The sequence below is a fragment of the Dermacentor variabilis genome, chromosome 4 (genome assembly GCF_050947875.1).
Source record: "Dermacentor variabilis isolate Ectoservices chromosome 4, ASM5094787v1, whole genome shotgun sequence".
In the NCBI taxonomy this organism is placed as follows: domain Eukaryota; kingdom Metazoa; phylum Arthropoda; class Arachnida; order Ixodida; family Ixodidae; genus Dermacentor; species Dermacentor variabilis.
Window position 1 is genome coordinate 236631532 of NC_134571.1, and position 14107 is coordinate 236645638.

The 14107-nt window shown below is 47.8% G+C and overlaps 1 protein-coding gene across 10 annotated transcripts in view; it reads right to left on the reverse strand.

Annotated features, from left to right (window-relative positions):
• The window catches only part of LOC142580219 (DENN domain-containing protein 2D-like), a 674834-nt gene that overhangs the window by 73578 nt on the left and 587149 nt on the right, over positions 1 to 14107 (reverse strand). For 9 of the 10 annotated variants that reach the window (XR_012827652.1, XM_075691127.1, XM_075691125.1 and 6 more), the window contains one exon: positions 5925 to 6017. The exons of the other annotated variant lie outside the window; for it this stretch is intronic. Coding sequence is in view for 8 of the 9 variants with exons in the window: in XM_075691127.1 (XP_075547242.1) it covers positions 5925 to 6017 (93 nt within the window). In the remaining variant the exon portion in view is untranslated. The remainder of the gene's footprint in view (positions 1 to 5924; positions 6018 to 14107) is intronic. 10 annotated transcript variants of the gene reach the window in all.

Genomic DNA, 14107 nt, shown 5'->3' on the forward strand with positions numbered 1-14107 from the left:
GCGCTTTGACAAGCGTGGGCACCAACATGCACACACACACACGTACACACACGAAGAGACGTGGCATTGAAACATGCCTGGACGCGCTTGGAGGAGGCGTTGGGACAGCGCTGAACTGGCCTAAATGTCCGCCGCTGTGAACGAAGCCCCGGCGTCCATTGCATCCGCGCCGCCTATACCGCACGTCTGAGGCGAAACGTAACAGACCACCCCGCCGGGAGAATGAGATCCCGATGGTCAGGGGACTGCATCCGCTGTTCGGAGGGATGTCGCTCGATGATGCTCATAACCGAAGTCGGTCGTCCCTCGGCGTTTCTTGAGCGCAGCGCACCGAGAAGGCCTCGTTGTCACTTTCAGGTTCACAAAGGACACTGCAAAGTGACTTCGGGAGAGTTGCCGTTTTTTTTCTCGTTCCCAGCAAGCGTTAGAACTACGCCGAAACTCAACCGCTCAGTCAGCAAGCACGAAACAACCCTCACTAAGCCATGCCAGGCTCTTTCCCCTTTTATACTACTGCCTAGTTCCTTACAGTAGTCTAGCAGCACTCAGAACGCGTCCACAAATTGGAAAATCACTAGAAAGCACGTCATGACTTTGAAACACTAAACAAAAGCAATATGTTAAAAATCCTCCCTCAGGAAGAATACATCAGTAACAAACAACTTTGAGGTTGATTCCTACGTTAGGGCCCTCGACTTAAACCATCGGCATTACCGTTGAGATTTTTGTAACGCACCTCAAAGGAATATTGTTGCAAAGCGAGGCTCCAGCGCAGGAGGCGGCCATTTTTGGAAGAGATGGTCTGCAGCCATTGGAGAGGGCAGTGATTCGTCTCGAAGCATGCGAAGCGGAGACCGCAGCGAGCGACCGTACACCAGCTCAGCTGGCGAAAACCCCGTAGCCGCATGCGGCGCGGTCCTTAATGCAAACATCACCCCAGGCAGACACAGCTCCCAGTCAGTTTGTTGTTCAAAACACAATGCTCTCAACACGCACTTCATGACGGAGTGGAGCTTCTCAACGGGATTCGACTGTGGGTGGTACACTGAGCTGTGTAACAGCTTTGCCCCACACCTTTCGAGAAAGGCTGTCGTCAAAGCGATAGTAAACACTGTGCCCTGATCTGACTGGATTTCCGCAGGAAAACCAACTCCCGCAAATATGGAAAGTAGTGCCTTGACTATCTCAACTGAGCTGAGTTCTTTAAGCGGCACTGCTTCAGGGAACTTTCTCGCTGGGCAGATCACAGTCAAAATGTGTCTGTACCCCGTGGTTGTTACCGGCAGAGGTCCCACTGTATCAATAACGAGCCGTCTAAAAGGCTCCGTAATGATAGGTACCAATTTCAACGCGCCCTCGATTTGTCCCCTGGTTTGCCCACCCGCTGACAGGTGTCACATGTCCTCACAAAGTGTTCTGCGTCACGAAAACATCCTGGCCAATAGTACTCTTGCAAGAGACGGTCCTTAGTCTTCTTAACTCCTAGGTGCCCGGACCACGAACCTCCATGCGACAAGCGCAACAGATCCTGACGGTAGCACTGAGGCACGATCAGCTGATCGAACTCCACTCCCCTGCGGTCTAGATAATTCCGGTACAGGACCCCACTTCTTTCCACAAAATGAGCATTTTTCTTGGCGATACCTTCCTTGACATTGCAGCGCATGTTTTCTAGGCTGCCATCATTTTTTTGCTCAGCTATCAAAGCCGACCGGCTGACTTTTAGCAAACTATTAAGTCCACCTGACGTAGGCGCGATGAGCAAATCTGCAGATAGCTCTTCTAACTTTCCCGTGTCGGGCATTTCCTCTCCAGTATCTGATGCCTTCAACGCTACAGGCTCAATTTTATTCAGTTCGGACGTGCTCTGAATATCAGCTTGCTGCGCCTCCGACCCTTTCTCATTGTTCGACAACGTCGGCCCCGCAACTACCGCCTTTGCAGCGAGCTCCCGAACTCTCGATCTAGTTGAGGCCTGAACGCTAGCCTCACCAAACAAAAGCCCCTTCTCGCGCAGGAGGTGATCGGACCTGTTCGAAAATAGGTACGGGTACTGGGGGGGGGCAGCATAGATGACACTGCGGCCTCCATCTCAAGAGCTCCGAAAGGTCCTTCAATAAGCACTTTAGCTACGGGCAGACACACGCTATGAGCTTCCATGGCTTGCTTGATCCATGCGCACTCGCCCGTGAACATATCGGGTTCTACGTAGGAGGGGTGAACTACATCCATTGTAGCTGCGGAATCACGAAGCACTCGGCACTCTTTCCCGTTCACGAGGTCTCGCATGTAAGGCTCCAGAAGCTTCATGTTCTCGTCAGTGCTGCATATTGACAAAAACACGACTTTTGTTTTTGTTTCTGGACACTGCGCCGAAAAGTGACCCGGCTTCTGGCACGTATAACACACGCGCGCTTGCCTCGTCCCGAACCGCTCTCAGCGTTCGGCTTCGGCTGCCGCCGTCTCCTTCCGTTCGGTCGGACTGCTTTCCCTCGCATCCGCACTACGTGTGTCCCCCCTTGCTCTCATGGGTGTGAACTTCGGCCTCTCAAACTTGGAACCAAATCCACCCTTTTGACCGTCCTTAGCTCCGCGAGCCCGACGCGTCACAAACTCCTCGGCTAGATCGGCGGCTTTAGCCACCATACTAACGTCTTGTTTATTATAGCATCGCAAAAGAGCGGCCGGTCAGGTCGACCAATGTGGAGAAAACGGGAGACCACGTTACTTGACGGAAGAAATCGAAGCCTCTCTCTTGGCGTCCGGGGCAGCTGCTTTTATACTCTCGGAGTCGAGGGCAAGAAGGAACGGCTCGATAGAGGCGCACGTGACGGCGGCGCCCGGACACGTTGTGACAAGAAGTGACGTATCCGCCGGGCCGGCGCCGGTCAGACCTGCACGCTTCACAGTTGGGGAGCTCCTCTCCCCGGCTGCCGCACTTTGACAAGCGTGGGCACCAACATGCACACACACACGCACACACACGAAGACACGTGGCATTGAAACATGCCTGGACGCGCTTGGGGGAGGCGTTGGGACAGCGCTGAACTGGCCAAAATGTCCGCCGCTGTGAACGAAGCCCCGGCGTCCGTTGCATCCGCGCCGGCTATACCGCACGTCGGAGGCGAAACGTAACACCATGTATCAATCGTTCTGTAATGGTATCGTTCTATGCAGCGCAAAAAGCAGTTCGACACAACCAACATTGAGCACATTGTAAGGTAATAATCTTCGGGCCGGGACTTCTGAAAATTCGTATCATCCTGAAATTCATTATGAGAACAAAGAAAAACTGCGCAAAAAAGAACTAGACAGAGAAAGAACCACACGACACAGGCGCAGACTAAGAACTGGTTTTATGCTCCAACGCCACCTTCCTACAAACAGAACGCATGCGCACCAACCGCAAAGGCCAATGCCGCTATCATGTGGTCAAGCCTAGAAACGCCAACTCCTTGCGGTACAAATGTATGGAAGTCTCGCTAACACATTTATCCGGCCCTAATCTCGCCATTTCTAAAGCTTCGATTACTTCACGCTCTTTCTTATCACTTGCGCGTCCGACAATCTTAGTCCTGCCGAAAAGTGGGGTACAACCATTGCCGTCATGCCTGCAGGTCTTGCAATGCTTAGGAAGATGCTGTCCTCTAGAATCATCTAGTGAATTGGCATGTTCTAATAATCTAATATTAATGCAGCGGCCTGTTTGTCCAACGTACACGTTGCCACAACTCAGCGGAATCTCATAGATGACATTCGCTCTACAAGGCACAAACTTGTTCCTGTGGTTAGTGCTGCACTCGATTTTCTTTTTCCTATCAGGTCTAGCTAAATTGCACAGACTGGACAGCTTACAAGGTGACGAAAAGAGAACCTGTATGCCGAATTTACCCGCGACCCTCTTCAGGCCGTGCGAGACCCTGTGGACATAGGGCATAACTTCATACTTCCTCCTTTCCTGTGGATCCGCCCCACGAGGCTTTGAACTTGGTCGGAAGGACTTCAACAGGGACTCGGCAACAGCCCGAAGAAGGGCCAACGGAAAACCGGCCGACCGAAGGCGATCAGCTTGGGCATCAAAAATAGACTGAACCTTGTGTGGACAGGACTTCACTAACGAAGCCCTGAGGCACGTTGACGCAATCCCCCTCTTGACCAGCTTCGAATGGCTCGAGTTGAAGGGTAGAAGTGCTTTTTTCGACCTAGGCATGTACGCCCAGCAGAGGTGGTCGGGATCGTTAAAAAATAATTTTAAGTCTAAGAATTGCAAGCAAGAGTTTTCAGGAAGTTCAATAGTAAAATTAAAACTGGCAAAGGCAGACTTAAAGGATGTTAAAACCTCCGATGCCACCTGTGTTAAGTTATCGTTGTAGTCTAAATTTAAAAAAATTAAAAAATCATCGTATCGGAACACACGAACGATGCGGTCGTCAGAAAGTACCTGCGCTAGCGAGCGGTGAAGTTCGGCTAAAAGGATCTCAGATAAAACAGGGGCTACACACGACCCGATGCAGATGCCGCGTTTTTGCACATAAAATTTATCCTAAAAACTCACAATGGTTGAAGAAAGATATGCCTTAAGCAACTCTAGAACACCTTCCACAGAAATACCACACGCATTCTGGAATGACACAGCACCAGATCGTTCAATACAGTTCCGGACTGCGCAGTACAGGTCTTCGTGGGGAAGGGAATAGAACAGCTCTTCAATGTCAACAGAGAAGCCCGAGTTAACAGCAGAAAGGTTATCCCCTAGTACTTGCGCCACACGGTCTGAGCTGCTGAGCTTGTACGGATCGTCAGGTGCCAGGCTTCCCAGATGGCGCAGAAGGTACTGACTGGAACCAGTTTCCGGAACCAGTTTCCGTAACGATGGCTCTGAAAGGGCACTCCATCTGGTGGCTCTTGGCACTGAAGAACACTGAGAGCACAGTGACCTTGTTTTTCACCACTTCACTTTTTAGCCGATCGAGTTTCAGATCCCTTAATAGTGCAACCGCCTTTGCCTTCACTTTAGACGGATTCAGATCTACAATCCTAAAGTTCTTTAAGACAGCTGTCATGGCCTTATCACTAAAAAGCTTCTGGGGTAAAACCACAAAGCCTCCTTCCTTATCGGCCGTCATCAAAGCGAGATCAGAGTTCCTAAAAAAGCTTGCCACCGATGTCACCATGGAATTTCCTTTCTTCGTGCCTTTGAAAGTATTGCGGATCACATCAACGCATTCTAAATGGCAACGTTCTTTCTCTTCGCTTGAACTTTGTCAGCAATCCTATGCGCCGTCGCTAAAGCCTCGTGCTTGCACAGAGAGACTTCCAGGCTGAACTTCGGTCCCCTGCTGAGGAAACTCTCAACTTCTTGTGGAACGACCGCCCCTCCAAGGTATAACACCGGAACAGCACCAACCTGCTTTCTGGGGGCCTTGGGTAAACTCCGTCGCCGCGTGTTCCAAAGGAACTCGGCACATGACTGGGCCAGGGCCTAGTAACCCTTGAGAGCCCGGAAGCCTGCAGGACCCGTTCCCTTCAAGCTGAAGCACAGACGCCGTAGCCAGTCTTGCAACAGGCGGACGTGTCTCCAGCATTCACTTCTCAGAATCTTTGCAATTCTTTTCCAGTGTCCCTCGGAACAGCCAAGGATCCCAAAGATGCCCAACACCTCCGGCGGGCACATATTCTTGCGCAAGCAGAATCCTAACCACCTGGCCTCGCAAGTTTTTGCAGCGATGAGGCTAGTGCACACAGCGCTCTGATCCTCGTAGGAAAGGGAACACAGAAAAGAGCCCCAAGTAGAATTCATATCAGCCATGATCTTATCATCGAGATACTACTGTATTAGCAACGTAGTAGCGAAGGTTTCTTTGTTTAGGCTGATGAAGTCTGGTCTATAGATAAAGCGATTAGCATATGCAGAGCAGACTCACCAATTGTTTTGACCTTCTTGCCAAGCTCCCGCAGGCCATGGCTTGTATGCTCAAGGTCCAGCAAGTATTCACCTGCCCGCTGCTCGAACAACCCTGGCACAAGGAAGCATTATGTACTATATTTCCTGTTTCTTGAACATCTATAAATGCAGTCATGATGTTTGGCAAGTGGCACTAGATGCACTGCCATGAAGCCTTCCAACATCTTAAAAGAAAGATGACAGATTACACACACACGTACAAAAAAAGAAGATAAGCATACGGAGGAACAGTCAGGGACAGACGTTGGCACCCATTGCCTACAGATTACTCACAATGCGGTACAGAAGTTGGCAGATTGGCAGATTTTCAAGAATTTGAGTCAGACTAAGCAAAAAGCAACTACTCAGTACAGGCCAACTACACAATATTGTCATCTCCAATTATTACATTGGATAATAATCCTAAGCGTGAACCCTAAAGGGCTGAATGACTGCCTTGCTGACCATCCAACCCACAGGCTCATTACTCTGGTAGTTTCCCCAACACTGAACAACGACAAAAAGTTTGTGGAGTCTCAAACATGCTCTTGGAAGAAAGGAACGACAATGCAGTAATGCAAAAATCAAAAGGGCACTTATTGCGCCTTCTATATACCAATCTAGCCAGCCAAATTACCACCACAGCAGGGTATCGAGGGTATATATTTGCCCCATGCTGGACACCAACAGCTAGTCGTTCGCATATGTAGTCAGGCGAACGGTGGCCCGTTCTAACGATCATGTCTGTTCATTCCAGTGCCTTGCGCCGAAGTCTTTGACAGGACGGCCTCACAGAGTGCGCCGGCGGGGAACACGACATGTCCGCTCGTGCCACCAACCCCAAAGCCAAAGAGGAAGGAACTGGTTACCATCACGCCCGAGGATCTACGTCGTTGGGTAGAGCTACCATTAGCACCCTCTCTATTACAACTGCACAACTACCAGCGACATACATGCAATGCAGGGAAGCCCGATTCCAGGAGAAGCAAGAGCCATGCGGGGAAAACATTCTCTCTCTTATAGCTGCGCAACTACCGGCGACACACGTGCAATGCAGGGAAGACAGATTCCAGGAGACGTGCGCGCCATGCGGGGAAAACAGGGGGCGAGAGAAAGCCGACCATCCCCACAAGTTCTGGCAAAAATGACCTCGCTGCACCCATTGCTGTGAGAACAATTTTTGGCAATGAGGAAAAAAAGCATCACTTCTTGCAAGCCAGTGGGCATTGTGAAACAGCACAGCACAAATGGAGCCACCCATTAACCCATATAAGGCCAAAGGAAGACCGGTGCTCATCGATGGTACCACTTGTTTTCTACTGTATGGCGGCTTCAGTGGAACAACTTAAAGCAACTTCAAAGGCCATGGTCTAAAGTGGCTTCAGCTGCGCAGTACTCGGCTCCCGCTCCTGTATGTCGATGCACAGCTCCAAAGGGTTTTAACGCACAAGTTAATCCTCAGCTGACACAACTCTAAATAATGTCATCATCACTCGCCGAGTATTTAAGGAGCTAGCAATGCATCGAGCATTCCATTGGGCACGGTGGAACAGCCGAAATGGAGCCACCCGTTAACCTGTTCCTTTACCTGGTGCAGGTTGGTGACGTTCCGCTTACGATTGCAAGATATCCAACAAAGTATTTCTTCTGCTCTTCCCATACCTCACTATTCTCAGTTCAACTATATGAGGCTGTTTCAAAGTAACCAAACTACTACTGATATGCGATGATGTAGAAAAGGATCCTGGCCCAGATGACATAAACGAAAAACTGTCGCCACACCTAGCTTTTGTTGTCAAATCTATAACTGTGCACATTGACTCCCACTAAGATGTGCTCGGGATAATGCTTAATGAAGTTTAAAAAAATCGATGTAGCACTGGAACAAACTGCATCAAATATTAACACAAGGCTTGCTGCCATCGAATACCGCGTAGATAATTTGGACCAGTGTCGTAATACTGGTCTGCAGCAAATTGTTTCTGACGCAATCCGAGACAAAAATGCCGAGCTGCACAGCAGGCTAGACAATTTTAAAGGTCATTCTCGAAGCACCAATCAAATCTTCTACGGCTTAATTGATTCATCAAGCGAATCCTGAGCTCAATCACAAAAAAAAATTGTGCACTTTTGTTAAGCTCATTGGGAACCGAACTTTTGCCTGAAACTATACCGCGAGCACACAGGCTTGGTACATCCATGTCTAACAAAAACCAGCCCATAATTGTGAAATTCTCTTATTTTAAAACAAGGGATGCTATTTTTTCACAGGTTCAGGAATTGGTGCAGGGGTAGATTTTTGTAAGTCAACCCGCCACTCAAGGAAGAAACTCATCGATTATGAAAAGGTAAGCAGGCAGCAGTTGCAACACAGTAGGCTGTTTATAAATACAATTTTTTTACTCACTGCAACCAAACCAATAGCATCCGCGAGGTTGCTCAAATAACAGATCCTGCCATCGTCCAAACAAGCATTCACACATCAGTTTCTGTCAACTCGCAAAACACATAGCAACCTTCGATAAAGACGAATCAAGCAACTGATGATAACATATCATTTGCTATTACTAATGCAAAAATTGTGATCAACAAGCACAGTCAGTGACTTATCTTCTATCATTAATGACTGTCTGTAGAGGTTGTCGTATTGACAAAAACCTGGCTGTCGAGCAAAATTAACGACAGTGAAATTCTTCATTATATGAATCATTTTAAATTTGCAAGTCTGATCGCAATGAAAGAAAAGGCAGTGGTGTGCAGATTGGAACATCAACAAAATATTATTCTCAAGGTCTTCCTATCGACTGCTCATTAGAGCTTCTATGCACATGCACCCACTGTGAACACAAAGATCCGATTATTTGTGCCTGTTACCACTCTCCTCAGTCTTCTACGTTCTGCGATTTTCTGCACCACACCCTGAACAACGTTATTGTTAGGCACGCGAATTGTGCCATTTTAGTCCTGGGAGATTTTAATTTTTCAGATCTATCATATGGAACAGCATTAATAGCACAGTTGTCAGACATCACAGCATTAATTAACCTTTGTTATTATTTCAATTTCGCTGACTTAGTAAAAGAACCTATGCGGACGATTTCCTCTTCCCTTAATCTGTTGGATTTGATCCTCACAACACCAGGCGCATTTTCCACTTTAATTTATTTGCCCAGGTTGAGTGAATATATCATTCTTCATTCCTATTACAGCGAAAGCTGTGTATAACTAACTTTTCGTAGTTCTTTTGGTGTCCGGCAACAGAAACGGTCTTGGCGATTTCTAACAAACCCATACACAATGGGTTTCATTATTTGCTTTGTGTGGGATCAGGTACGGGTACAGTGCGGCAGCACAGATGTCAAAATGTGGAAAAGATTAGAACTCTCGCTGTGAAAAATAGCATGACATCTAGGTTATCGCAGTATAAAAGCAGCGCTAAATCATATCACATATCAGTGCTAAAAACAGCTCCGTTATTGATGGGGCGGATATGTACATGTATAGTTCATACACCCGAAGAACAACGTGCGTACTAGGAGCGCTGGAGGGAAAAGCAACGAGATTGTAAATGGCGCCGGCGGGAAACGATTACCGACGAAGAACATTACCGCGATGCTGAACGAAAAGAAAAATCGCAAGCCCACGCAACCATTTCATTCTGTGAAGATGGAATGGCAACGAATACAACGAATGTGATAAGCCTCCATCAGTAACTTGATAAGCCTCCATCAGTAACATAAAAAAGAAAGGCCAAGACTATGTTGGTGACACTTCCATTAGGTTGTTTCAATCGGAAATAGATTTTTTTGATAATTGGTTGCCCCGGTAGGCTGATGAGTGTTCTTGTTTGCTGCGTTCTGCGCATGTTCTATTTGTCTATATATGCCCACGGGCTGCCGTGAATAAACCTGTTGAACGTTACCGCCTGTGTCGTTTATGTGTTCTCTTCCGCTGTCCCCGTCTTTATTTGCAGTCAATATGATATGCAGCAAACACCAACTAGGCCAAAATAAAGTTCTTTTTAGCACTGTTTCTTCTACCATTCATCTGTTTGCCAATGATTATGTCATTTGCCGCAAGATAACTAACCCCGAAGATACTTTCTTACTTCAGGCAGACCTTGATAATGTGTCGTCCTGGTGCAATCATTGCCTAATAAATTAAAGGACATGAAATGTAAAGTGATGAGAATTTTGCATTGCAATACTGCTAGACCCTTTCTCTACAAAATTAACAATTTGATACTCTCTCCCATCACTTCTTATACATACTTAGATACATAACAAACAATCTCTCATGTCAGACACACACTGAGTGTGTCGCGCACTTGGTTTCTTGCATCGTAATTTTTCTTGTGCTCCTGTTTCCTATATAAACTACCCGTAAGATCCAAACTACAGTATGCATCATCAATCTAGGATCCACATACAGCGCACCTAAGCTATTTACTAGAAAGCATTCACAATCACTCAGCGTGTTTCATTACATCAAATCATTTCCACCATGCAGTGTTTTTGCCATGAAAGTTCAACTCAACCTACCAGAATTGTAGAAGCACAACTACCTGTCTTTTCCATAAGGTATACAGTCGAAACCAAATATATCAAACCCACATATAACGAATTATTGTGCATACCAAATAGCAGTATAATCTACCTCGAAAATGTTTCTATAAAATGTTTATTTTATATATCGAATTACCTATACATCGAACTTTTTTTGTGATCCCCTTAAGATTCGATATATCCGGGTTTGACTGCACTTCGCAGATTGTTAGCTGAAATAAGACCTGTTCAATAATAATAATAATAATATTTGGGGTTTTACGTGTCAAAACCACTTTCTGATTATCAGGCACGCCGTAGTGGAGGACTCCGGAAATTTTGACCACCTGGGGTTCTTTAACATGCACCTAAATCTAAGCACACGGGTGTTTTCGCATTTCGCCCCCATCGAAATGCGGCCGCCGTGGCCGGGATTCGATCCCGCGACCTCGTGCTCAGCAGCCCAACCTGTTCATCCTGGCTTCTTTTTACGCATAGACCACTAGCTTAAAGTGCTAAAGTACTTAAAGTACTAAAGGTACTTAGTACTTGCGTAGTACTTAAAGTACTACACTTTATTTTATTTAATTCCTGCTGACGACAGGCCCTGAACAGAACCCCCTTTTTTATGTCATCGCCAACAATCCTAACCACAAACCTTCCCAAAATCTTTAGTATTGTATAATGGAAGTGGCCCACTCCTCTATGCAAGCCAATAGGAATTGAGAGTATTAATGCGAATAGCATCCTTTGCCTACTTCAGTGGTTTTGAGCCTGCCTGCGTGCCTGCCTGCCTGCCTGCCTGCCTGCCTGCCTGCCTGCCTGCCTGCCTGCCTGCCTGCCTGCCTGCCTGCCTGCCTGCCCGCCCGCCTTTGTTATACCGCCTTTGTTCTTCCATCGATATCATTCCTTCTTCATCATTGCATCGTCCCTATATCAGTATCATACGGTCATCATGCCGCCACACTAATGGGCAACCTTGGCAAATGAGCACCATAGCACAGTGGTATGATATTGCAGCATTTATCATATAGCTGAAGCAATGAAAGTTTCAGAATTACATCTACGTGTTAACTAAATGTGATTTCCGAAATACGGTGTGTCGCGACATTGCTCAAATGCTATTGGCGCTACCATCGACCGTCATCGCCAAAGGAGTTCCAATGAGCGCAGGCTTATGAGAGAGGAAAGAAAGCCGCTCTTGCTTGTTAACATCTGGTCAGCCAATCTGCAAAATTGCACAAGCCCGCTGGTATATTTGATAGCGATTAGTAAAGCGAAAATGAGACATCCACCCAATCGTAGCAATTGCTACGAAGGAAAGCTCGAAAGAAAAGCTTCGCAGTTTTTTTTAACTGCGAAGCTTCTCTTTCTTTTCCGCAGAACTATTACGTCATATTTAATAGTGCTTCGTGAATTTATACTGCGCTTCATGTAAGAACAATCTAGGGAGCAAGAGTATGTGTCCATCGATAACGTGCATATTAACCGTTTGAGGGTCAAAGACGTGAATATGCAGCGCCAGAAACATATCCCAAATGGTCAGTGCCGTATATTTACTACGTTGTCTGTATGTTTGAAAAAAGGCCAATCTTTCAACACTCTGTTGCCCAGCAAGTACTGTCACCTTGTATGGATTGTTAGATACGAGACATTTTCCTGAGCCTCCTTCGAGTTCAGCAGACCACATCTAATCGCACCACAGCAAATTAAGGAGCGCAGAAGCACGGATACCACATTCCCGAGGCGCGGCACGTGCAAACAAGTTGGCGTCCCCCACCTCGAATGCCGCAGGTGGAGCTATTCACTGCTTGACTCTTCCCGAAAGTGAAGCGAGAGCCTGGCACTGTTGCAGGTAAAGTGGGTCCCGAACACGGAATAAGACATTTAGGAGGTGAAACTCCCGTCAGCGCGAGCGAACGCGGGCGACCAGATAAGCTCACAACTGTTGTATGAGCCGACGGGGCCGTATACAGTGGCGGCGCCATGCGGCGCGTCGTAGAAGCCGCAGCGAAAAAAAATGCAGCACCCGGGCAGGAGGCTCCGGCCAAAGGAGGCATTGCTCCGGCGCGCTCTCAACGGCGGTAATTTCTTTTCAGGCCGCCAGGCGCCGCCAGCACGATAACGGCTCCGCGGGCTTGTGACCTTTTTTGGTCGCCGCAAACAGCGGAGTTTCCACTCCCAAATATTTCTTGCTCCGTGGTCACGAAGCAAGACGGCTGTAATGCACCGTGAAAACCTGGCAGCGTCGCCTCCGTCCGCTTATTGTGACAGCGCATTGCAAGTCAGCAAGGCAAGACCGCAGGGAGAAGTAAGCCCTCGGACAATTGGGGACCAAGCAGCGACCCTCTCCGCCGGGTGTGACACCATCGCACGGGCGCCTACCATTGGCCGAAAATGACGACACCCGAGCGGGCTCGCCGATTGGCCGAAAATGGCGTCACCTGAGCGGGCTCTCCCATTGGCCGAACGTGACGTGTCTTTGAGACACCGAAGGGCTTAAAACACGCAGACCGGGAGCATTCCCAGAGAGCATTCCTTCATTGACCTCTTTCGAGCTTCTTGCCCCGGGCCGCAGCGTCCGAGTTGCTGCCGGCCCGTAATGACTTCACGACTGTTAATTGACTCTCACTGTGAATAATGTAAATAAACGTTCCAAGTTTTTCATCCTGACATCCTCCTCAACTCTTACAACTGGTTACCAGCGGTGGGATCTCCTCCAAATGCTACAACTGGTGGCAGCGCTGCGGATCAACCTTCGTCGAGAGAAATCCTGAGGAACCCGGAACAGCGAAAGAGAGCCTTCGTCCAAAGTAGTCCTGAGGAACTGGGAGTAGCGAAGAAGAGCGAGCCTTCGACCCAGGGAGTCCTGAGGAACCGGGAACAGCGGACCAATGAACCGGATGGCAGGGTGCTGCAACCGTAAGTGAGCGCGTGGTTTTTTTTTTCCTTTTTGATTCGCAAGACTTCAAATCTTGTGTGTTCATTGTGATAGTTCTAGGAATCGGGAATTTGTTGCATTGGTGTGTTTGCACAAATTAATAAAGGAAAATAGTTCTGACCACCAGTCGGGGCAGCTGCCCTAAATCTTAGAAGGTTGACGAGGTGAGACTTGTTGGTGTGCGACGATTTGGGAGTTGAGGCGGACGAACAGATGAAAAAGCCAGCTATCATAAAGGCGACTCAAAATAGTGGCAATGATGATAAAAGCATTGAGCTTGCTTGGGAGGTGATACAAGAACCACGGGAGCGTGAGCGTCGTGAACGTGAGCGTCGCGAACGTAAGAGTGAGCGTAAGCGTCAAGAACGCGAGAATGAACGTGAACGTGAGTATCAAGAACGTGAGCGTGAGCAAAAGCACGAGAAAGAGATAGCAGCATTGGAAAAACAGTTACAATATTTTCAGCAGTTAAAGGAACAAAGACAATGCCTGTCTGAAAATTCTGTAGGTAGTACAGAGCAAAAGAATGAGGAAGTATCTGCCGAATTTTCGCCAAAAGCCGACGAGAAGAGTACTGCCTGTGAGATTGGCTGCACATTCATAGGTAAAGGGAAAGGGCTAGATGCTAACGATGCCTTAGTGGCAACAGAGGCCGTTAAAGGCTAGAGTGAGAGCGAA